This window comes from Mustelus asterias, chromosome 15, assembly GCF_964213995.1.
Source record: "Mustelus asterias chromosome 15, sMusAst1.hap1.1, whole genome shotgun sequence".
Classification (NCBI taxonomy): domain Eukaryota; kingdom Metazoa; phylum Chordata; class Chondrichthyes; order Carcharhiniformes; family Triakidae; genus Mustelus; species Mustelus asterias.
In genome coordinates this window covers 28,444,352-28,469,102 of record NC_135815.1, presented here as the reverse complement: position 1 = coordinate 28,469,102, position 24,751 = coordinate 28,444,352, and the positions used below count along the sequence as shown (strand labels likewise).

General features: G+C 43.6%; 1 protein-coding gene across 2 annotated transcripts in view; it reads left to right on the top strand.

The window, feature by feature from the left end:
* The window catches only part of pigf (phosphatidylinositol glycan anchor biosynthesis, class F), a 48,631-nt gene that overhangs the window by 21,925 nt on the left and 1,955 nt on the right, over nt 1-24,751 (top strand). The window contains exon 4 of one of the 2 annotated variants that reach the window (XM_078229688.1): nt 2,057-2,165. The exons of the other annotated variant lie outside the window; for it this stretch is intronic. Within the exon in view, the coding sequence (XP_078085814.1) occupies nt 2,057-2,165 (109 nt within the window). The remainder of the gene's footprint in view (nt 1-2,056; nt 2,166-24,751) is intronic. 2 annotated transcript variants of the gene reach the window in all.

Here is a 24,751-nt window from a genome sequence, read left to right as displayed (position 1 = left end):
CTGGGTTATGTCAGGCTGGGTTATGAAAGGCAGATGGCCTTTGAATAACCCTCTCTGAATTTGGTCTGTGCAATCCACAAGTGTGAGTCTTAACGTCTCTGGGGATAACAAGGTACAAGCATCTATTTTAGACAGTTACATGGGTAGGATGGATATAGAGGGATATGGGCCAAATGTGGGCAATTGGGACTAGCTTAGGGGTTTAAAAAAAAAGGGCAGCATGGACAAGCTGGGCCGAAGGGCCTGTTTCCATGCTGTAAACCTCTATGTCTATGACTCTGATACTGCTAGGTACCTCCTTTTGTTTGGGGGGGGGAGGGGGGGTCACGGACAGCCATACATTAAGCCATTCTAAAAGGGCATTGTCCAAAATATTTTGTAAATTTCCAAAATATTTTATAAATAGTCATGAGGATATCTATATACATTTTATAAAAATATACAGTGTGAGGTCCTTGTCCCCCCACCACACAATAAAACTTCCCAAGGCTTTAAGTGTTATCAAACAAAATTTGGTACTTTGGCATTGAGCCACATAAGAGTGTATTTGGACAAATTAATAAAAGCTTGGTCTAAGGCAGATTTTAAAGAATGCCATGAAAGAAGATAGAGTCGGAGAGGTTTGGAAAGGGAATTCCATTGGAAAGAGGTAGAGCTGAAAGTGAGACTTCCAGTGATGGAGTGAAGAAAATAAGGGAATGCGTAAGCAACCAGACTTTGAGAGGAGCAGAAATCTGGGAGGATTGTAGAGCTGGAGGAAGTAACATAAATGAGTGTGGGGGCGGGAGCAAGGCCATGGAAAGATTTGAAAACAAGGATGCGAATTTTAAATGTGAGGCATACCCAGGAGCCAGTGTAGGTCAATGAGCAAAGGAAGTTTGAGTGAAATTCAGGTTGAATCATGTGAAGATCTATGTACAATACTGTCTAATGGGTTTCCAGCTCTTTCAATCTCCAGCTGCAGTACTTTAATCAGTGCCGCAATACTGTGTTTTTGTTACTAGAGTGGTCATGAGTTCAGATTCCCCGTGGGCAAGTTGTGAAATTGAATTCAATAAAGGGAACTAACCACGCCAACCCATTGTACATGTGATCCCAGTCTTACATATGTGATTGACTCGAAGGTCACTTAGCAATCACGCTGTGAAAAGGAGGTCTATCACCAGGGCAATCAGTGTTAGACAATAAATGTAGCCTGACCACATCTGGACTAAATATTAGTAATACCCAAGCTGGTGCCAGGGATGGAGGCATTCCAAGAAACGTCAGTGTGACTGGCAAAGAACAACCACGGCCGTATTCAACATAATGTCATAATCCATAGAACTGAGATGGGGAGGAATTTCTTCAGCTAGAGGGTGGTGAATCTATGGAACTTATTGGGTGGAATTTTCCCGTCCCGCCCGCCACGGGAATCATAGCGGGCAGGTGGGGCGGACCATACAACGGTCCATTGACCTCAGCTGGAATTTTCCAGTTTTGGGGCAAGAGTGGCCAGAAAATCTCGCCCATTGCCACAGAAGGCTGTGGAGGCCAGGTTATTGAGTATATTTAAGGCAGAGATGGATAGGTTCTTGATTGGTATAGGGATCAAAGGTTACTTGGAAAAGGCTAGAGAATGAGGTTGAGAAACCTATCAGCCGTGATTGAATGGCGGAGCAGACTCGATGGGCCAAGTGGCCTAATTTAGCTCCTATATCTTATGGTCATACCCACCCACATTGCAGTACAATTGGTCAGGAACAACTCTTTCCCCAAGGGCAAGACCTAAAGATAGCTTGGGAAGCTGCTGACTGGAAAAAGGCCAATAGCTATCACTTCAGAGTTTCCCTTAAAAGTGAGCTAACATAAAACTATCACAGAAGGACGAAACAACAATATAACCCTATCCTACTTTCACTCTCTTTCACTTGTTGCTTTTCATTTCTCTCCCTCTTGCTTCCTCCTCAAACTAGTTTTGCTGGCATGCTCGACTCCATGTTTCTACAGCCCAGTCTTTCAAGATCATTACAGTCAGAATTGATCTTGTAACTAACGTACCCATTTTATTGTACAGGGCTATGTCCATCTGGGATACCAGTCTTCAGATCACCACAATTTGCAGTTTGTTTGGAGCTTGGCTTGGCGCAATTCCTATCCCGCTGGACTGGGACAGACCTTGGCAGGTATGCAGTGATTCATATGAATCTTGAAAAGTATGTTGTCCTGAAAGATCTTCTGGTCCATTTGAGTGTATTGCTCTTCTATCATTGTGTCATAATGGGAAGGGGAACAAGTTTGAAAAGAACCAGCAAGACACCAGCATCTGTGTCAGAAATGGCAGAAAAAAAAGCCATTAACTGTACATTTGTTTCCAATTCTTTAAGTGAAGATAGGTAATGTTAAAATTCCACATGCTTGGAGCCAAAGTGTTGCATTATGATGTAAGGGCCTTTTGAGAATCGCATTTGAAAGTACAAGTATTCATCTATAAGGATGATGAATGTTCCAGCATGTTTAGTACATGGATAAATTACACCAGACCAAATAAAGAGCAACGTGCAAAGCTCTCAGATCGCTCATACAAAGGTTTTCAAATTGGGGCCCCTGACTCCAAGAATTCCATGGAGTCATCACATTTCTCTATTTGTTGAACCACATCCATGAGCGAGCAGATGGTCCTGTTACTTAACCACTTAGTAACTGGAGCTACATTTGTGCAGTTCTTTATAACAACACCAAATTGTAACTACATAGTGCCTTTTGATAGAATAGTCCAAAGGCACTTCACAGCAGCGATATCTAACACATTTTGACCTTGAGCCACACCAGGCTCTATCAGAACAGGTGATCAAAAGCTTGGTCAAAGAGGGAGGTTATAAGGAGTGTCTTAAAGGAGGAGTGTGAGGTGGGGAGGTTTAAAGAGAGAATTCCGGAATAGGGCAACTGAAAGACTGGGTGCCAGTAGTGGAGTGATATTTATTTTATTTGTTTGTGGAATGCGAGTGTCACCCATCCCTAATTGCCCTTGAGAAGATGGTAATTAAGCCCCACTCCAGAAATGCTGTCCAACATCTGGTGCAGGTACACCCACAGTACTTGGGGAGGGAGTTCCAGGGTTTTGATCCAGTGACAGTGAAGGAACAGCAATATTGTTCCATGTTAGGATGGTGTGTATCTTGGAGGGGAACTAGGCAGGTGGTGGTGTTGCCATGCTTCTGCTACCTTTCTTCTTCTAGATGGTAAGTGATAAAAGGTTTGCAAGTCGCTGTCCAAGGAGCTTTGGTGAGTTGGTGCGATGCATCTTGCATGTGGCACACACTTGCTGTCACTGTGTGCTGGTGGTGCAGGGATTGAATGTTTTAAGGCAGGTGGAGTTGCCCTGGATGGTGTTGAGCTTCCTGAGTCGTTGGAGCTGCACTCATCCAGGCAATTGGAAAGCATTCCTGGCTTGTGTCTTTTAGACTTTGGGGAGTCAAGGGGTGAGTTACTCACCACAGAATTATCAGCCTCAGCCTGGTCTTTAAACCACAGTATTTATATGCCTGGTCTTGTTGAGTTTCTGATCAGAGAATGCCGAATGAATGTTTAATATGGGAGATTAATATGGGATTCACAGTGGCACATTGGTTAATACTGCTGCCTCACACCGCCAGGGACCCAGGTTCAATTCCGGCCTCGGGTGACTGTGTGGAGTTTGCATGTTCTCCCCGTGTCTGTGTGGGTTTCCTCCAGGTGTTCTGCTTTCCTCTCACAGTCCAAAGATGTACAGGTTAGGTGGATTGGCCATGCTAAATTGCTCCTTAGTGTCCCAAGACATATAGGTTTAGGGTGATTAGTGGGTAAATACTTCGGATTACGTGGTAAGCTTGAATAAGAGTCGGTGCAGACTTGATGAGCCAAATGGTCTCCTTCTGCACTGTAGGGATTCTATGATTCAGTGATGTTCATGCCATTGAACATCAAGGTAGATGGTTAGATTCTCTAATGTTGGAGATGGTCATTTCCTGGCACTTAGGTGGCACAATTAGTATTACTTGCCACTTAGCAGTCCTAACCTGAATATTGTCCAGATTTTGCAACATGCGGGCACAATTTGCTTCGGTATCTGAGGAGTCCCACAGATGTATACCGTATTCACAATTATCAGCAAATGTCCCCACTTCTGACCTTGTGATGGAGGGAAGGCTATTGATGAAGCAGCTGAAGATGGTTGGACTTGATACGCCACCCTGAGAAACTCCTGCAGACATGTGAAGACGGCAGGGCTTGAGGAGGACACAGAGATAGGGAGGGGTAAGGCCGTGGAGGGATTTGTAAATAAGAATCACCATTTTTAAAATGGAAACTTTGGCAGACAGGGAGCTAGTGTAGGTCTACAAGCACAGGAGTGATGGGTCAATAGTACTTACAGTGAGTTAGGATACAAGCAGCAGAGTTTTGGCAAACTCTACAACAGCACAAGACTTAGAAGCAGGAATAAACCATTCAGCCCCTTGAGCCTGCTCTGCCACTCGATAAGATCATAGCTGATCTGATTGTGGTTTTAACTCCACTTTCCAGTTTGCTCCCCCGCCCCATAACCCTTGACTCCCTTGTCAATTAAAAATCTACCCAGCTCAGCTTTGAATATACTTGATGGCCCAGCCTTCACTGTCCTCTGGGGAAGAGAATTCCACAGACGAATGACCCTTTTGAGAGAAAGAAAATTCTCCTTGTCTTCATTTTAACTGGAAGACCACCTAATTTTAGACCATGTTCCTAAGGCCCTTCCTGCCAGTGGGATCTTCTGGTCCTGCCGAAGGCAGCGGGATCTCCAGCAGCATGGCCGGTGAGCAACACAAATGGCCATTAACTTCGGCAAATCAAATCTACCGCTGGAAAATTCATTGATGAGCTGGAAAATCCTGTCCTGAGTTCTAGACCAAGGGGGACCTCCTCTCAACACCCACCCTGCCAAGTCCCCTCAGGATCTTTTATGTTGCAATAAGATCACCTCTCATTCTTCTAAAGACAGACCCAACCTTTCCTTGTAAAATAACCCCTTCATCTCAGGAATTAGCCAGAACCTTCTCAGAACTGCTTCTAATGTAATTGTATCCTTTCTTAAGAATGAGGCCATAACTATACTCAGTATTTCAGATGTGCTCCATCTACGGCCTTGTACAGCTGCAGCAACATTGCCTACTTTTAGACTCACTTCCCCTTGCAATAAATGCAACATTCCATTTGCTTTCTTAATCACTTGCTGTATCTACATACCAACCTTTTGTGATTCGTATACCAGGACGCCCAGAATCCTTCCTACCCCAGAGTTCAGCAGTCTCTCGATTCAAATAGTATGCTTTTCTGCTCTTCCTGACAAAGTGGACAAGTTCACACTTTCCCACATTATGCTCCATCTGCCAATGAGTAATGAGTTATCTCCTTCAATGTCTGTCACTGGCCTATCTCTTAGCCTGTTTTTCCAGTTCACTTTATCCAACTCTGTTCTCATGCCCTTATAATTTTAAGTCACTCGGTTTAGGTCCACACTTCTCACCCTCAAACTGAATGTGAAATTCTAACATGTTGTGATTTTTGTCACCTAGAGGCTCCTTTACTCTGAGGTCATTAATTAATCCTGTCTCATTGAACACTGCCCAGTTCTAGAATAACCTGCTGTCTGGTTGGCACTGGAACATACCGCTCTAAGATTGTCCTGAATACGCACTATGAATTCCTCTTCCAAATTCCTTTGGCGATCTGATTTCACAGAATTGTTACAGCAGAGAAGGAGGCCATTTGACACATTGTGTCTGTACCAGCTCTACACGTGAGCGATTCACATAGTACTATTCCCACACTTTCTCCCCATAACCCTGTAAGTTATTCCTGTTCAGAAGGCAGTCCCATTCTCTTTTGAATGTCTCGTTTGAGCCAGCCTCCACCACACTCTCAGGCAGCAAATTCCAGATCTTAACCTCTCGCTGTGTGAAAAGCTTTTTCCTCATGCTGCCGTACCTTCTTTTGCCAATCACCTTAAATCTGTGCCCCCTCATTCTCAATCCTTCCACCAGTGGGAACAGTTTCTGTCCTGACCCCTCATGATCTATCAAATTTCCTCTCCACCCTCTCTTCTCTAAAGAGAACAATGGCGCAGTGGTTAGCACTGCTGCCTCACAGCACCGGGGACCTGGGTTCAATTCCGGCTTCGGGTGACTGTGTGGAGTTTGCAAGTTCTCCCTGTGTCTGCGTGGGTTTCCTCCGGGCGCTCCGGTTTCCTCCCACAGTCCAAAGATGTGCAGGTTAGGTTGATTGGCCATGCTAAATTGCCCCCAGGGGAATAGCAGGGTAAATACGTGAGTTTACAGGGATAGGGCCAGAGTGGGATTGTTGTCGGTGCAGGCCCGATGGGCCAAATGGCCTCATTCTGTTCTGCAGGCATTCTATGATTCTACCTTATCCAATTTTCTTGAACAAGTACGAATCATTGTCCCTTATTGATTGGTAATATGGCCAAGAAGCACACTAAATTCTGGTTGAAAACAATAGTTTCTCACAGAATAACACAAAACAATTCTGAAAAGGTGAAAAGTGTTCCAATAATAGAATTTAATAAAAATCAAATTGTTTTCATTTTGACGTGTTTATGATTCAGTTGCTTGACAAGATTGTTTCTCTCAGCACAGTGGATGCTTCCATCCTGCAGGCTCCTGCATCCTGTAAACAGAAAGATAACCTCATAAATGCAGTGTGCTAGGGGTGAACACTAAATCTGTTTACCATCAATATTTACACTGGAAAAAACAGGACCAGTTTCCCTGATCACTTTCTGCCACAGACACTGCATGCCTGAAATGCACTGTGATTGTCCAGGCATCAGTACCTCTGAATTTGCCACTCTAGATTATGTGAATGGACCAGCCATACTTGTGGTATTGCCCAATCAGTACAAAGGCTATAATCACCCACGATTATTGCAGCACCTTTCTTGGGTTATTTTTTCCTCTATACGCTGTCCCACAGTGTAGCTACTATCAAGGGGCCTTCGTACCTTTGCCATTTCTTATTTCTGCACAAGCTTCTTCTACATTGTCTGAACTAATGCCATCTCTTACTACTGTACTCACGTCAGCCTTCATTAACAGAGCTACCCCACCATCCTTTCCTAAATTCCCATCCTTCTGAAATATAAAATTTGGGATATAAAATTCGCCATGTGTTAACTTTAGACATTAAAAACTTTTCTTTTTTATTTAATTGAATAAATCAGTACCAGTCTTGGTCACCTTGCAACCACTTCTCTGAAATGCTCTAACGCCCTCCATATTTGTTTCTATTTTTGCTTTCAATTCGTTTGTTTTGTCACAAATGTTGTATGCACTCAGACGCAGAGCCTTTAATCCTCTCTTTTTACCATTCCTAAAAACTCTGGCCTTATCTGCTCGTGCACTCATGCATTAGTGCGTTATGTCCCTTTCTGTCACACTCTGGTTATCATTGCCCATATTACCATCCTGCTCTATTGCCTTGTCCTTTCTCTTTATTTTACCACATCTCTCCCTTTCCCTCTCTATTTCGTTTAAAGCTCTCTATTGTCCTAGTTATATAACGTACCTGAACACTGGACCCAGCCTAGTTCCAGTGAAGACCGTCCCAATGGTCCAGCTCCCATTTTCCCCAGTGGTGCCAACACCCCATGAATCAGAACCCATTTCTCCCACGCCAATTTTTGACCCAGGCATTCAACTCTCTAGTTTTATCAACCGTATGTCAATTTATCCATGACTGAGGCAGCAACCAAGAGACTTTGGTGATTTTGCTTTTTAATTCAGCCCCTAACTGCTCCTAATGCCTAAGCAGAACCTCTTTCCTAGTCCTGTCTGTATCAGTGGAATGTGCAAGATAGGAGGTCTGTCCGGCGAGGACTGGAATAGTTGAGTCTGGAAGTGGCAGTGGCTTGGAAGAGTGTGTGAGAGTGAGTGTGAATCTACCTTGCGACCAGTCACGGATTTCTCACACACTCTCACCACCACAAACCAACACCTACACACACACACACACCCACTCACCCTCACCCACCCACGTGCACTGATCCTCTCGCACTCTGGTAATTTTGATTACTTTTTTTTAACTTAACAATTTATTGCCACGGCTTGATCGACTGATCCATTTGGGCTTCTGATCAGGATGTTGAGGTTGCTCGGCAATGTTAATACTATTGGACGTCGATAAGCGATTAGGCACTCTTGTCGGAGATGACCTTTGCCTGACCTTTAATGTGATGTGACTATTCAACATTTTGGGTCGAACAGCACATCAAAAAGGTTTATATTGCAGAATTTATGCCACGTTTATTCTCTCTGCTATCTTCTGATGACCTTGTCATTATCACATTGCTCTAGTGGTCGCTTGCTGTGCGCAAATTGACTACTGCATTCCCTACCTTGTGACAATGACTACTCTTCAGTCTGTAAAGCACTTTGAGATGTCTCGTGGTCTTAAAGTGCTATATAAATGCAAATATTTTTGTTCATGCTTATTAAATGTTCATATTTGTTTTCCAAGAATAACCAGATTGTTGTTCTGTAAAATGTACTGGGCAGTCAAGCAGTGACAGGCCAGTTAAATTGCTGTAAAGAGTTGTTCAGTTTGCAGCTGAGTGTTACAGATGATTTACAGTATATGCAGTGGAGCACATAAACGTTTGTCACGTGCTTTATATTACCTTAAAGAATTCTTGTCTCCAATATTACACCGTTCCGAAAGGCAATGACTTGTATTTGGGTACACAAGCACAGGCAGCCAACTTAGTTATCACCTAAAAAAACCTCAACAACCACCCCTCCTCCACCACCTAAAATACAGCAGAACCCACGCACCCACTCCACTCTTCCACCAGGGGCCCTGAACAACACCCTCTCCCCCCTTTTCTTTTCCTTTTCCCCCAGCCCACCATCTCTCCCACATGTCCGCCCCCCATGTACCTGACAAACAAAAGAACCCCCTTTCCTTTCACCCTCCCCCCGCACAAATACTCCTTCTTCCATCACTCCGCACAAGAAAAGACGAACATGAGTAAGATTTTAAAAAGGGAAAAGCTCCAGGGGACAAGAAGACAATGGGATGACACGGTGGCACAGTGGTTAGCAGTGCTGCTTCACAGCACCAGGGATCCAGGTTCAATTCCCGGCTGGGGTAACTGTCCACTTGGAGTTTGCACGTTCTCCCCATGTCTGCGTAGGTTTCCTCAGGGTGCTCTTGCTTCCTCCCACAGTCCAAAAATGTGCGGGTTAGGTGGATTGGCCATGCTCAATTGTCCCTTAATGTCAGGGGGACTACCTAGGCTAAATGCACGGGGTTATGGGGATAGGGCCAGTGTGGGATTGTGGTCGGTGCAGACTCGATGGGCCGAATGGCCTCCTTTTGCACTGTAGGATTCTATGATTCTATTTTTAAAAAGTCACAATATAAGGGCAAGGCATCACAACAATGATTGGACGTGAACCGAATGAAAAGTGGCAAAGCAAGAGGAAAAGGTGACATGTCCTGCCTCTGTCCGACCCCAAAAACCTAAAAAAAGGCTACTTGATCATGTGCTTAACACTACTGAAAGTGATCCTGTCTTTGAATGTTACGCATACACTTTGCAGCAAGGTTTATTGGGTGAAGTGATCGGGAGAGGGATTCTGAGAGTCCTTTAACATCTTAACTGAAAATTAAAGAAACTTGCTGAAGGAGAAGTGGTAAAATGTGAGCACAGAAAGCTGAGCAGATGGCAAACGAACTTCGAGGCGGACCAGGAGTTAACAGTTTAAAACCACAAGAAATGCCACAGTAAGCTAGCTAACAGAACTACTTGGGCAATAAATGCAGACAGAAACTACTGTAAAGCACTCTTGGCCAACAATGGACCGGATTCAAAGAACGCTTCAGTAACAAATAATTCAACAGCCCCACCCTCAGCACCAACCCTCTTACAAAGTAGAGGAAGAACAATAGAGACTTTAATGTGATCATTTAAAGCACATGATATTTGCATAGCAAATATAACCCACTCTGCAGTAAAAGCAAAAACTGCTGGAAATACTCAGCGGGAGCATCTGTGATTATGGGCCACTCTAATCTGCATATAAATAGGGAGAGTCAAATTAGTCACAGTACGATAAAGGAGGAATTTCTGGAGTGCATACGGGATGGTTTGCTGGAGCAATACGTTGAGGAGCCAACAAGGAAGTAAGCCATCTTGGATTGGGTGTTGTGCAATGAGAAAGGATTAGTTGGCAATCTAGTTGGGAGAGAACCCTTGAGGACGAGTGACCATAATATGCTAGAATTCTTTGTCCAGGTGAATAATGAAATCACTCATCTGATGAAGGAGCAGCACTCCGAAAGCTCATGATACCAAATAAACCTGTTGGACTTTAACCTGGTGTTGTGAGACTTCTTACTGTGCCCACCCCAGTCCAACGCCGGCATCTCCACATCAAGGTGGATAATGACATTGTTGATTCTGAGACCAGGGTCCTGAATCTCAATAAAGGTAACGATGATGGTATGAGGCATGAATTGGCCATGATGGATTGGGAAACGTTACTGAAAGGAAAGACAGTGGACAGGCAATGACAGGCACTTAAAGAACGAATAGGTGAACTCCAGAAGTTGTTTATTCCTGTTTGGCGCAAGAGTGGTAAGGGAATTGTGGCCAAACTATGGCGTAGAAGGGAAATTAGAGATAGTATCAGATTCAAGGAAGAAGCTTACAAATTGGCAAGAAAAAACAATAGACCTAAGGATTGGGAGCAGTTTAAAATTCAGCAAAGGGGGATCAAGGGATTGATTAAGAAGGGAAAAATAGAGCATGAAAGTAAGTTAGCGGGAAACATAAAAACTGACTGTAAAAGTTTCTATAGATAGTAAAGAGAAAAAGATTGACAAAAAACAAATGTAGACCCCTTACAGTCAGAAACAGGAGAATTCATAACGGGGAATAAAGAAATGGCTGAGGAATGAAATTTGTACTTTTCTTCAGTCTTCACAAAGGAAGACATGAATAATGTATCAGAAGTGCTGAGAGAAACATCTTTTAGTGAGGAGCTGAAGGAAATCAGCAGTAGTAGAGAAGTGGTTTTGGGGAAATTTATGGGATTGAAGGTGGATAAATCCCCAGGTCCTGATAATCTCCATCCCAGAGTACTTAAGGAAGTGGCCCTGGAAAGTGTAGATCCATTGGTGGTTATTTTCCAAAATTCTTTGGACTCTGGAACAGTTCTTACAGATTGGAGGGTAGCTAATGTAAGCCGCTATTCAAAAAGGAGGTAGAGAGAAAACAGGGAACTATAGACCAGTGAGCCTAACGTCGGTACTGGGGAAGTTGCTAGTGTCTATTAATAAAGATTTCATAACTCAGCATTTGGAAGGCAGTGGTATAATCAGACAAAGTCAGCATGGATTTACAGAAGGGAAATCATGCTTGACAAATCTATTGGAATTTTTTGAGGATGTAACTAGTAGTGTTAACCAAGGAGAACCAGTGGATGTGGTTTATTTAGACTTTCAGAAGGCTTTCGACAAGGTCTCGCATAACAGACTGCTATGTAAAGTTAAAGCACATGGGATTGCAGGTAATGTATTGAGATGGATAGAAAGCTGGTTAGCAGATAGGAAGCAAAGATTTGGCATGAATGGTGGCAGTCAATAACTAGTGGAGTTCCGCAGGGATCTGTGCTAGGACCCCAACTGTTCACATTATATGTTAATGAAGAGGGAACTGAATGTATTATCTCTAAATTTGCAGATGATACAAAGTTGAATGGGAGGGTGAGCTGTGAGGAGGATGCAGAGATGCTTCAGTGTGATTTGGAGATGCTGAATGTGTGGGCATACGCATGGCAGATGCAGTATAATGTGGATAAATGTGAGGTTATCCACTCTCACTTTGGTAGCAACAATAGGAAGACAGATTATTACTTGAATGGGTGCAAATTGAAAGAGGTGGATACTCAACGAGACCTTGGAGTCCTCATGCACCGGTCGCTGAAAGCAAGCACGCAGGTACAGCAGGCAGTAAAGAAGACAAATGGTATGTTGGCCTTCATAGCGAGAGGATTTGAGTACAGGGATGTTTTGCTGCAATTGTATAGGGCATTGGTGAGGCCACACCTGGACTATTGTGTGGAGTTTTGATGTCCTTATCTGAGGAAGGATGTCCTAGCTACAGAGGGAGTATTGCGAAGGTTTACCAGGCTGATTCCTTAAATGGCAGATCTGTCATTTGGGAAGAGACTAAGTCGGTTAGGATTATATTCACTGGAGTTTAGAAGAATGAGAGGGGATCTCATAGAAACTTATAAAATTCTAACAGGGTTAGACAGGGTAGATTCAGAAAGAATGTTCTCAATGGTGGAGGAGTCCAGAACTAGGGGTCATAGTTTGAGGATAAGGGGTAAATCTTTTAGAACTGAGGTGAGGAGAAATTTCTTCACCCTGGGGTTGGTGAATGTGTGGAATTCATGACCACATAATGTAGTTGAGGCCTCAACATTGTCTGATTTCAAGAAGAAATTAGATATAGCTCTTGGGGCTAAAGAGATCAAGGGATATGGGGGGAAGGGGGATCAGGATATTGAATTCAGTGATCAGCCATGATCAAAATGATTGTGGAGCAGGCTTGAAGGGCTGAATGACCTGCTTCTGCTTCTAGTTTCTATGGGCCTGGCAGCATCTGTGGAGGCAGAAATAGAGATCGGGTTTTCTGGCTGCAGCAGAGCCATTCAAACCTCCGTTGATTTTGGCAAGACTGGAAGATCCCACTGGCTGGAGGGGCCAGATTTTCACAGTGACTTCAGTGCAGTGTTATTCTGAGACAACTGGCGACACTAATACATAAACTTTAAAAAAATCCCATCCAGAGTTCCATTTCAAAGACCTTCCTTCTTCATTATTCAACCTACACTTGCATTCACTTCTTCCCCAGTTCATCAAATATTAAGAACCCAAATGCAATCTCCCTTCCCACTGAGCAAAACTCCACCAAAGGAAAGAAAACATTCCCACTACTGAGCATACAACTCTTAACAGGATCCAAATACCATTGGATTCTTCCCTCAGGAGAGTGATTACAGGCTATCTCCCCCAGCACTGCAGCTTACCCCGCAGAGCAAAAAAATTCCAAACATATATTCACCCAACAGTGGACACCCCCTTCCTTTGCCCTTGCCCCTGGTTCAACCTCAGAGGGAATTGGGATCATATTTTGTCCATGTGCAGCACAACTGGGACAACCTTCAGACTTGGGCTGCGAGTTGGCAAAAATATTGATGCCGCACAAGTGCTATCCCCAGCAATAGAAAACCTTACTATCTCCCTTTGACAGTCCGTTGTGATTATGACACCAAGGCCAGAATTTTACCATGCTGCCCGCCACGGGAATTGGAGCGGGCGATGGAAAGGTCCATTGACCTTGGGCAGGATTTCATGGTTTTGGGACGAGCGAGACTGTAAAATCCTGCCCCAGATCTTCCACCATTCAATAGCTTTGGGAACGCCAGTGGCCAGAAAATGAACTGAAAAATCATATAAATGCCATAGCCTGCCGAGAGGAAGAGCGAGGTAGGGATTCTGTGGCAAGTGGCTCATCTGTTGCGTCCACTGTTCTTTTGAAGTGTGCTGGTTAGGTGAATTGGCCGTGCTAAATTCTCCCTCAGTGTACCTGAACAGGCACTGGAGTGTGGCGACTAGGGGATTTTCACAGTAACTTCATTGCAGTGTTAATGTAGGCCTACTTGTGACACTTTTAAATAAACTTTAAAAAATCTGTTCGTCCGATCTCTCCTCATACAAAATTCACTCAAAGCTTATGGACGAATACAAAATGTAATTTAAGAGTCCATTGGAATATTGGCCTTCATCTCTAAGGGTGCTAGAATACAAAGGAGTGGAAGACCTAGTTTTGAGGGCCATGTTTAGCTCCTTGGGATGGATTTATTGCCCTTGGAGGGGAGCAGCAGAAATTCACCACAATTATATATATATATATTTGAGCCAAAAGGATTGAATCATGAGTACGGGTAGAAAGTACACTTGAATTGAGAAGATTTAAGGGGTGATCTAATTAAGGCATTTAAGATAATGAAGAGGATTTATAGGGGTAGATTGAGAGGAGCCATTTCCTCTGGTGAGAAAGTCCAGAAGAAGACATAACTCAAAAGATTAAAGCTAAGCTGTTGAGGGGTGATGTCAGGAAGCACTCCTTTAGAAAAAAGGTAGTGCAAATCTGGAACTTTTTTGTTTTCTGTTTCCGCCCCATCGAAGGAAAATCTGTTGAGACTTGGCCAAATTTCAAAACTGAAATCATAATTTTTTATTGAGACTTATGCAACCAAGGCGAGTAGATGGAGTTAAGATGCATGATTGCTATGATCTGTTGGGATGTCGGAGCAGGTCTGAGGAGGCAGATGGATTACTCCAGTTCCTATATATAAGGATCATGGGTTCAATCAGTCATGTCCAGCACTGAATCCATCTTAGAATCCAGTCCTAAGAGATCCCGGGGAGTGCTCTGGATAAAGGAAATTGATTTGCCGCTTCAAGGCTTTTTGGAAAGGACATATGCGTTGCCGTATCAAAGTCGTCCATTTGGATGAATATTTTGTCGATTGGTTCTCTAAACATTCAGATTTGTTTTATTCTTGTGGACATGGTTCTCCGTCTCATTTACGTAGTGTTCCCTGCAGGTGTTTGCAGTTTCTGAGAGCTGTGGTTGTAAAATTCTTATGGAGTTTTGCGAAATTTCATGAGTCGCTTCCGTAGTTACTTGAGGTTGTTCTCTGCTTAGGGTCTGGTCGGTCCTGGCTGCTAATGTGTGTGAGGATTAAGTGCACATTTGGCACAGTTATGTGATTAAAAACACTTGTGCGTACTCCCGCTGCACATAAAGATTCTGGATCACACCATTCAGTGTTGTGAATCCCTACCAGCCATGTAGTAGGGCATTTAACTGGCGCTTTGAAATTTGAAGGTCATGTTCTTCTGAAGGGTATTTTGTTTTCTGTTGCACACTGATAGTTGAATGGGGCAGAGAGCCTGACTATTTAATGATGGCCAGTCCACGTGCCCAGCCTACAAAGAGCAGGTAATGTAAGCAGAGCAGCAAAGGAACAATGAACAGTTTTATGGTAGGTGATGAAATAGCGCTGAATCGTGCTGCAGACTCTCCCCTGTGTTGGAGGAGTTACAAAAATGGTGATTTGTTTCAGAAGAGGGGATGTATTCTAAGTGCTTACATTTTTCAGAGCTTGACCTCAAGCAGGCCCAAAAATGGGCGCCACAATTCCTCTAATCTCGCTGTGGAATAAGCGGGGATGGCTTCGGGCTTGCCACTTGTGAGTCACTGGCCCACTCTGCACGTTCTCTGTGCCACCTCCAGCTGACAGATCAGTTGACTGCCTCAAAGCTGAATCTGACAACTAGCTTTTTCTACCTGGGTGCTGTTTGTTGCTGGTCTGGCTACAGAGTCTTAGCCAGTCACGTGCTGAAACCTAGTGCCTGCTCTTCTCTTGACAAATCAGCTCTTTGCCTCCACATTGATTCCAGCCAGCAGGGCTTTAGACAACTTTTAAGTTACCCAACAAGAAGACAGCATTACATCAGTTTATGGCAGATTGTGGCAGGGGCTGATGGAGACTGCAGGTTGTCCACTGGCACAATGCTTACAGACAACAGTGTTAAGTCACCATCAAATCATAGAGTCCCCACAGTGCCATTCGGACCATCAAGCCAGCACTGACAACAATCCACCCAGGCCCTATTCCCTTAACCCAATGTATTTACCCAGCTAGTCTCCCTGACATTAAGGGGCAATTTAGCTTGGCCAATCAACCGAACCCACATATCTTTGAAGTGTGGGAGGAAATAGCGGCATGGTGGCACAGTGGTTAGCACTGCTGCCTCACAGTACCAGGGTCCCAGGTTCAATTCTGGCCTCGGGTCACTGTCTGTGTGGGGTTTGCGTGTTCTCCCCGTGTCTGCGTGGGTTTTCTGCGGGTGCTCCGGTTTCCTCCCACAGTCCAAAGATGTGCGGGTTAGGTTGATTGGCAGTGATAAATTGACCATAGTGTCAGGGGGTTAGCAGGATAAATAGGTAGAGTTATGGGATACGGCCTGGGTGGAATTGTGGTTGGTGCAGACTTGATGGGCCGAAAGGTCTCCTCCTGTACTGTAGGGATTCTATGATTAAAAACTGGAGCACCCGGAGGAAACCCACGCTGACACGGGGAGAACGTGCAAGCTCCATGCAGACAGTGCCCCGAGGCCGGAATTGAACCCAAGTCCCTGGTGCTGTGAGGCAGCAGTGCTAACCACTGTGCTGCCCAGTGGGGCAAATATTCCCTTTTGCCTCGTGGAACTGGGCAGGGGGCTGGCGCAGGCGACCCTTGCGATTGCGGGAGGCGGAGGTGGAGTGTCTAACAAACACTGGGGAAAAGGAGCGTTTATTTTTCTTTCCTTAATTTTAGAGGTGAGAAAGTCCAGTCCTTTTTTTGTCATCGCCTGGTCAGCAGGATGAGTTTGAAATGTGCCTGGCATCATGTTCACTCTCCTGTGGATGAGTTACTTCAAAAATAACCCTGTCTGAGAACCTGCTGCTTCAGGCTGCTAGCTGTGTCACTGTGTCACATGATCTTTAATCCTGTTTCAGGAAAACCTCAAGAGTCTTGATTGCTCCGAATTCCATTCTTCCTCATAAGCGGAATAAATTCTGGGCATGTTTTTATTACTAACCTCTCCTGACTTTCCCAGCCGTGCTGATTCCAGTATTTTAGTCTTTGTTTTTATATTTTAAAGCAATATTTACCATCTTTAGTAATGCAGATGAAGATTTGATCGTAGTGCTGGTTGGGCCTTTTTAGATCACTGCTCCTGTGTACGTGCACTTTTCCTGTTTGGCCACTTAGTGCTATAGCTGCCCATTGCTTCTGGCCACTGCAGAAGTTGATTGCAAAGAATAGGGACCAAAATAGATTTTCGTTTGTGGAGCCAGGTTCTTTGTCTGATCTTGTACATTTTGGCTTTTAGTTTTGAATGGTTCTGTTCATGGCATCTTCTTGTTGATGCAACCCTTGTCACAAGACGTCCTTAGGTTAGATCCTAAATGAAACCTCTTTCGATTTACATTATCAAAGGAAAGAACTTGCATTTATATAGTGCCTTTGGGACATCCCAAGAAGAATGGTGGAAAGCGCTGTATCAACAGTCAAAATAGAAAATACAAAATGACCAGTTTTCCAAAAAGCACACTGGCCAAAAAGCATTATCAAGGAACTTTTGTAATTTAATAGCACTGTAGTGTCAGTGTCGGCTTTGTGGGAGCACTCTTGAATGCATCAGAAAGTTGTGAAGTTGGGGATTCAGCGCCACTCCAGATGTATGTTCTAGGTTAACAATGCTATTAAAGTAGAAAAGTTCCTTGATCATGCTTTTTGGTCAGTGTTTTTTTTTTGGAACATTGTAAATCACTGGTCATTTTTGTATATTCTATTTGACCGGTGATAACTAGCGTTCCACCATTCTTCTAGAACCTAGTGAGCCCCAGCATTATTCCATCCTGTACTGCGAACCTTCTTTAACAGGGAGCTCTGAATTTGAAACTCCGCCTTAAACTTGTTCTACATGTGAACTCAAAAGATCAGTCAACCAAGCCCCTCCCTCATCGTCTTTCTCTGCCAGTGCCGTCTGATCAACTACTTTCTTCTACCAGACTTGGTAAACGTTGCTATTGTTGCACTTCATGATGCCATCATTTTTATAAGGAAGCTACAGGCAGCTCAGAAGCCATTATCGGACCATATGATAAATCGTGCTCCTTGATGGTAAGACGCAATTGTCTGCCAAATCAAAACCACTTTTTGGCTGGAAAAAAGGAGTGTTACAGTACAATCGCTTATCCATTTTCTATACACTAAGATTTTAAGTGGCATGGTACAAATCCGTCTTAATGGGGAATTTTTAGATGAAGCAACTCAACTGTAGACATCTGCAATTTTAGTTCAACATTTTTTTTTAGTGAATACTTTCAGTGTTTTTCTTCCCCCTCCTCAAATGTGATGTGGCATATTTTCAAAGGGCTATGAAAAATGAGAAGAACTGAGAAACACTGTGCATCTGTCTGAAATTGAATGATGTAGCAGATGGATAGTCTCAAACAGAGGTGTGTATTAATGTGGGGGAGAATAGAAAGAAAAGGATTGTAATTTATGCAATAACAAGTTTTTTTTTGTCATGAAATATTTTGCTAAATTGCAGAAGTCTAACTTCTGAGGCCAAAAGCTGTGAGCAGAGAAGCAGGAAGTTTAAATCTGGTGATTTTGAGTATTAAGTATTGCTTAAATATGTCCATTTCAGCAGAGAGGAACTGTATCTGAGCAGTGATCCATCCTTGGTGTAGATTTTTGATGATTGGGTAACAGTGTTTACGTATGCTCCAGCAGATATGGGTGAAAAGTTTCCATAAAGTGATCGGCGTCCAAACCAGGGTGGCACAGTGGTTAGCACTGCTGCCTCACAGCGCCAGGGACCCGGGTTCGATTCCCACCTTGGGTCACTGTCTGTGTGGAGTTTTCACATTCTCCCCGTGTCTGCGTGGGTTTTCTCCGGGTGCTCCGGTTTCCTCCCACAGTCCAAAGATGTATGGGTTAGGTGCTAAATTGCCGCTTGGTGTCGGGGGACTAGCTAGGGTAAATGCATGGGGATATGGGGATACAACCTGGGTGGGATTGTGGTCAGTGCCAACTCGATGGGCTGAACGGCCTCCTTCTGCACTGTAGGATTCTATGATTCAGTTGTTCCTTGAGCTATCTTGTCCTGCATTAGCAGTGCATTTGATTGGTTTTAATGAAGTGAGACCCATTCTATTGAACACCAGATATAAGAACAGGAGTAAACCTGACAGCCCTACAAGCTTGCTCCGCCATTCAATTCAATCATGGCTGATCGTCAGCCTTGAGTTCCACTTTTCTGCCTGCTCCCCATATCCCTGCATCCCCCAAGAGACCAAAGATCTGTCTATCCCAGTCTTAAATGTATCCAACGATGGAGTCTCCACATCCCTTTGAGGTAGACCATTCCAAAGATTCGACACACAACGGTCACGATTTTACCTGCCGTTCACGTCATTATCCTACTGCAGCAAGGTGGAAGAATTTGGCGGCCAGCCAAATCTCCGTTCACTGCGGAGGGATGGGAAAATCCCGCCGGCATGAATGGTGGTAAGATTCTGGCCTTTCAGTGAGAAGATATCTGTTCCTCCCAGTCCTAAATGATCAACCCCTTATCCTGAAACTGTGCCCCCGCGTTGTAGATACTCCAGCTGGGAGATACAAACCCCTCTGAATCTACCTTGTTATGCCCTTTCAGAAACTAGTTTGTTTCAATGGGATCACTACTCATCTCTCTCAACTCCCAAATTGAAGGCCCAATTTATTCTACCTCTCATTATAGGACACCTCTCTCATCCCAGTTGATAAGAATGTATATTCTTAACTAACAAATGGAGTGAATTTCCTACAAGAAACTGGCTGATATTGCGTTTTAGTTGCGGTTCTAGTGTTAAATTTTGATTCAGAAACAATCTCCTGCCAATCTGATCTTATTTGTACCATTCGCAAGGTACTTGTAGAATATCTAATGCATCAAAGTGGATCAAAGTGCTAGCACCTGAACTTCAGGCAAGCTTTGGAACATTGGGAGAGTTATTAGACATCTATTATAAGTACAGTATATCCAGTGAAGGCTAGTGTTATACTAGCAAGATTGATTTGGAGCAAAGCAGATGCTAATTTTATCTTGGCACTAGTTAAACTCATTGCATGGTATTCCCCATAGCATGCAAGTACATCAATCATCAATTCTTAAAGTACCTTTAGGTTTAGTTAAATGCTACTTTAAAAATTGCTTTAGTAAATACAGTGGAACCCCGATTTAGCGTGAATTCGGATATAACGTGATGAATCATGGGACCCTTTTTTTTCGCTCATAATTGACAAATTTGGCGCAACCCCGCTTTTATGGACCCCACCCATTGCGTTATAACGGGGCCGCACTGTACTTGCATCTTAAATTTTTGTTGATGACTGTAGGTTTTCCTGATCAACTGGTGTAGAATATTTGTCTTTCTGTCCTATCTCTTACTGAGTGTATTTTGACATTTGAAACTTAAAAACATAAAGGTCCCAAGACACCATTGTTATGTGTGTCCATAGCCAGTTAATTCTTAAACTGGGAAAATATCCAACCTTATGTGTTGCCAGTTAATGTTCCCAAGAAAAATCAGAATAAAATTGACACATTACGCTGCCTTCCAAAAGCTGATAACATCGAGCAAGTTGAAATGGATCCCTTATATACCTCATGACCTATTGTGTAGAGTAATTACACCGTAAAACCTCTTGTGTTCTGTACACAACAGTGAGGAACACCAAAGCTATTGTCAAACTGAGTCCAAATTTTCCACCCTCTTTCCCTTTCATTCTGTGACTATGATTGTGTGAAAAAGTCTTCATAATTGATGGCCTGTGACATCAATATTCATATACTGGGGGGACAGTTCCAGTGGTAAAGTCACTGCTGCTGAGCTGTATGATCAGCTAATTTGCCATTGAAACATTATGTGAATTAATGTAAGAATGGTTCTTTCTGTTTGTGTACAATACATTGTAGGTGGACAATGAAGAAAGGAATATTAGATTATGACTAACCTTTTTCACAAAGTATCCAGTCGACAAAATGCTGTCGCTAACTGGGTAAATCAAATAGTGATATGTGTCTGAGGGCAACTTTTTTTTTTATTCATTCCTGGGACATGGGCATCACTCTGAAAGCTACTGGCTTTTGCTGTCAAATAAACCTGTTGGACTTTAACCTGGTGTTGTGAGACTTCTTACTGTGTTTTTCACTGGCTGGCCAGCATTTATTGCCCACCCCTAGTTGCCCGAGGGCAATTGAGAGTCGACCACATTGCTGTGGCTCTGGAGTCACATGTAGACCAGACCGGGTGAGGATGGCAGATTTCCTTCCCTGAAGGACATTAGTGAACCAGATGGGTTTTTCCAACAACTTAAGGAACCATAAACTGTTCTTACCATGTCTTCCACTGATCTAACCTTACTTCAGTAGCATATGCTGTGTTGGATACTGTATTGTAAAAAATAAATATTAATATATTGGAGAAAGATCAGTCACTTATTTTAGAATTCTTTGCACCCCGCCTTGTTATTTGGCTTTTGGCAGAGAAAATGAGAAAGGGTGTGATCCCGATCTTTGAAATGATATGCGAACAACTTAAATAAAAGGAAACGATTCAGTATTGATAACAGACTGGGTGGCGTAGACAAAGCTGGTAAAATTACAGCAAGGAAATTAAATAATTGAACTTTTCCCCCTCCTCCTCTCTCTTCCTCCCCACCATCAAAAAATAAATAAGTGGATAGGTCGATATTTATCAAAAATTAAACAGTTAAAAGATTTTTTAAAATCATCGGGTGGCACGGTAGCACAGTGGCTAGCACTGCTGCCTTACAGCGCCAGGGACCCGGGTTCAATTCCGGCCTCGGGTCACGGTCTGCATGGAGTTAGCACATTCTCCCCGCGTCTGCGTGGGTTTTCTCCGGGTGCTCCGGTTTCCTCCCCCAGTCCAAAGATGTGCAGGTTAGGTTGATTGGGCATGCTAAATTGCCCCCTAGTGTCCCGGGATGTGTATGTTAGAGGGATTAGCAGGGTAAATATGTGGGGTTTCGGGGATAGGGCCATGGGTGGGATTGTTGTCAGTGCAGACTCGATGGGCCGAATGGTCTCCTTCAGCACTATAGGGATTGTATGATTTGTGGGGTTAAAACAGGATTAACATGTTTGTTACTTGCTAAAAGATCACACAAAGTTTGGAGGCATACTCCTGGACAGAATAAATTACTTTAGTTAAGTCCTGTGTTGAATCAAGAGCGGAACTGGCAAATATTTTAGACTTTGTTGTAGGATTTTTGTTTTAAGGCAACATTTGGACAAGATGGAACTGAGACCACAGGGTGGCTTATTTTGTTTTAAAAGTGAAGAAATATAAACATAACTTATAACTTTCATGAATAGAACAATAAATGCAGATGCAGGGGTACAGCTCCCCACAAATATGCATCAAACTATCCCCTAACACCTCTCTGAAACCAGTATGGATTTTCCCATTTCCTTATCTAGCTGCCTTCGTAGCCAAGCACCTACCAGGAACTGGGTTGAGACTGTATAAATTCATTTCACTTGGGACCTTCTTAGTTCAGTGGCAGCTGGATTCAATCTAACCAGTGGTTTTTCTACCGTGCTGATTTTTCTCCTCCTCCTGCAGGTGCTGACATTTTTGTTTAGTTATGGGTCCAGAAAAAGCTGCCTTCCAGTACGTTTTTTTTCCCAAATTGCTGTTCTTTCTAGTTGAGGGGAAGCTATTCAAGCGTGATTTATATCATAACCTAGCCTTGTCTGGTCCTGGACACTTTTATGCCCTCACTTTCCAGCGGTGCTCAGGAATTGGAACCATCTCTTTTATTTCTCGTTTCAATCTTGGGACTGAGACCAACTATCGCACCTTTGGCTTAGGACTCCTTGAGTGCCTTTAGCCACCAAGCAAGCAAGGTGGCTGGATATAGAAATTGGACATCACTGTTCCAAAGCCAGTGATAATGGTGACCTGAGGGGAAACATTTTTTACACAGCAGCGGTTAGGATTTGGATTGCACTGCCTTAGGAGTGTGGCGTGCGAAAGGGTTTTGGATAAGCACCCAAAGGGAGAGCAAAATGCAGGGCTTATGGAAAAAGAATGGGCAAGTGGGACTAGCTGAGTTGCTCTCGCGGAGCACTGGCACAGGCATGAGGGACTGAATGGCCTCCATCGTGCCATAACCATTATGTGATTCCATAATTTTGAAGTCTTAAATCATCTTATTCACAACTAGTGCCAAAAATAATATGCAAATGTAACCCTTTGAGCATAGTTGCTAAATTACCTTTGTTGTTTTGAATCATTGAAAGTCAGCTGGGCTGCGAAGGGAATAGTTTGGCCCAGAAGCTTAACGACAGAACCACATCACTCGGATTAACCTTCTGACCCAAACCTTCACACTGATTTTCCAGCCACTGCCTAAGTTGATGCTGTTGCAGCACCTAGCTAGGCTACAGGACTAAAGGGAAAGCAGAGGGTAAGAAAACCAGTGAAGATTCTTGTTCATTTGAATTTATTAGAGTTAGAAAGGAATGGTAAAGTGAGCAGGAGTGTTTTCTGTAACTCTTTAGTTTTGGAATTAACTGTGCTTATTTTAGAGTATCATTTGCTGTAAGACTTCTGCTATGTAAGTGGTATTACTGCAATAGGGGATTTTCAGGGTTGCTGTGAATTTAGCTTTATTCTGCAACCCAAGAACCACAGGATTCCCTGCAGCTGTGGTTAGTCTCAGGCTTAGGCTCAATTTAAAAAAAATATGATCTTGCAATTTGACTGTGCCTCCTTTTTCCTCTGGTAATGAACAAGTCCAGGGTAAGTTACAGCAGGGCCTACAAAGCAGCTAGATTTGAGCATCATGTGAAGTGCTGGATAATAACCATCTTAAATGTGAGAGCAGCAATGTATTGGAAATAAGATCATTTCTCGCCCCTCCCTTTAACGTTCTGGAATTTTCTACCTAATACTATTGTGGCCACCCCCTTACCACATTATCCCTCTATTCCCTCCCTATTCATGTAACCATCCAGATGCCTCTTAGGTACACTAGCAACATTTAAGAGGCATCTGGATGGGTACATAATAGGGAGGGAATAGAGGGATACAGACCGAGTAAGGGCAGGTTTCTTTTTAGTTTGGTTAGGGCTGGAGGGCCACAGGGCCTGTTCCTGGGCTGTATTGTTCTTTGTTCTTTGTAATGACAGCAGAAGCCCGAGGAGAAGGCCCATGAGCAACTAGGAAGTGACAATAAATGTGCCCTTGTCACTCGCTCATTCACATTGCAACCTTAGTGTAGTATATGGCTGGTCAATGTATATATAAAATATAATGTGCATTGAAAAGTGTTCCTCAGTGAAATGGCCATGGTCAGCGCAGGCTTGGAGGGGCGAAGGGCCTGGTCCCGTGCTGTAATTTTCTTTGTTCTTTGTAAGCCTCCAATTTTTGGGGTGGGGCAATTATGTGGGCAATTGGACAGGAATGATGAAAATGAACCAAATTGTTAAATGGGGTTGGCTTAAATGGGCTTTTTGGTCAACATGGACCAGTCTGGGCCGAAGGGCCCATCTCCATGTCGTAGATTCTACGATTCTACCTGGGAGTTCACAAGCTTTAAAAATGAGAGGTTGGGAGTAATGATGTTTTTTAAAATTCAAACAGGTGAACTAAGTTAAAGGCCATTAAAGTACACACTATAAATGGGATCATGAGACCATTCAATGTGCTTCTGGAGAAGAGATTAAGGGAGCGAGTGAATTTGAGTAAATTTATGTTAACAGTCAGCTTGCTTGGTCCTCATTGGGGGGCGGGGGGGGGTGATTTTCTGCCCCGCGGCGTGGTCCTCGGTGGCAGGAGGCAGCCAGTTGTTACCCGGTGGCAGGATCTTCCGGTCCAGCCACTGTCAATGGGATTTTCCATTGATTCCACCCGGGAACCCAATGTTGGGGGTGGGGGTCGCCGCTGGCAGGACTGGAAGATTCCACCAGCAGGAAGAGCCAGCAAATCAACCCCAAAGTCTTTTCATTAACCTCCTGATATTCC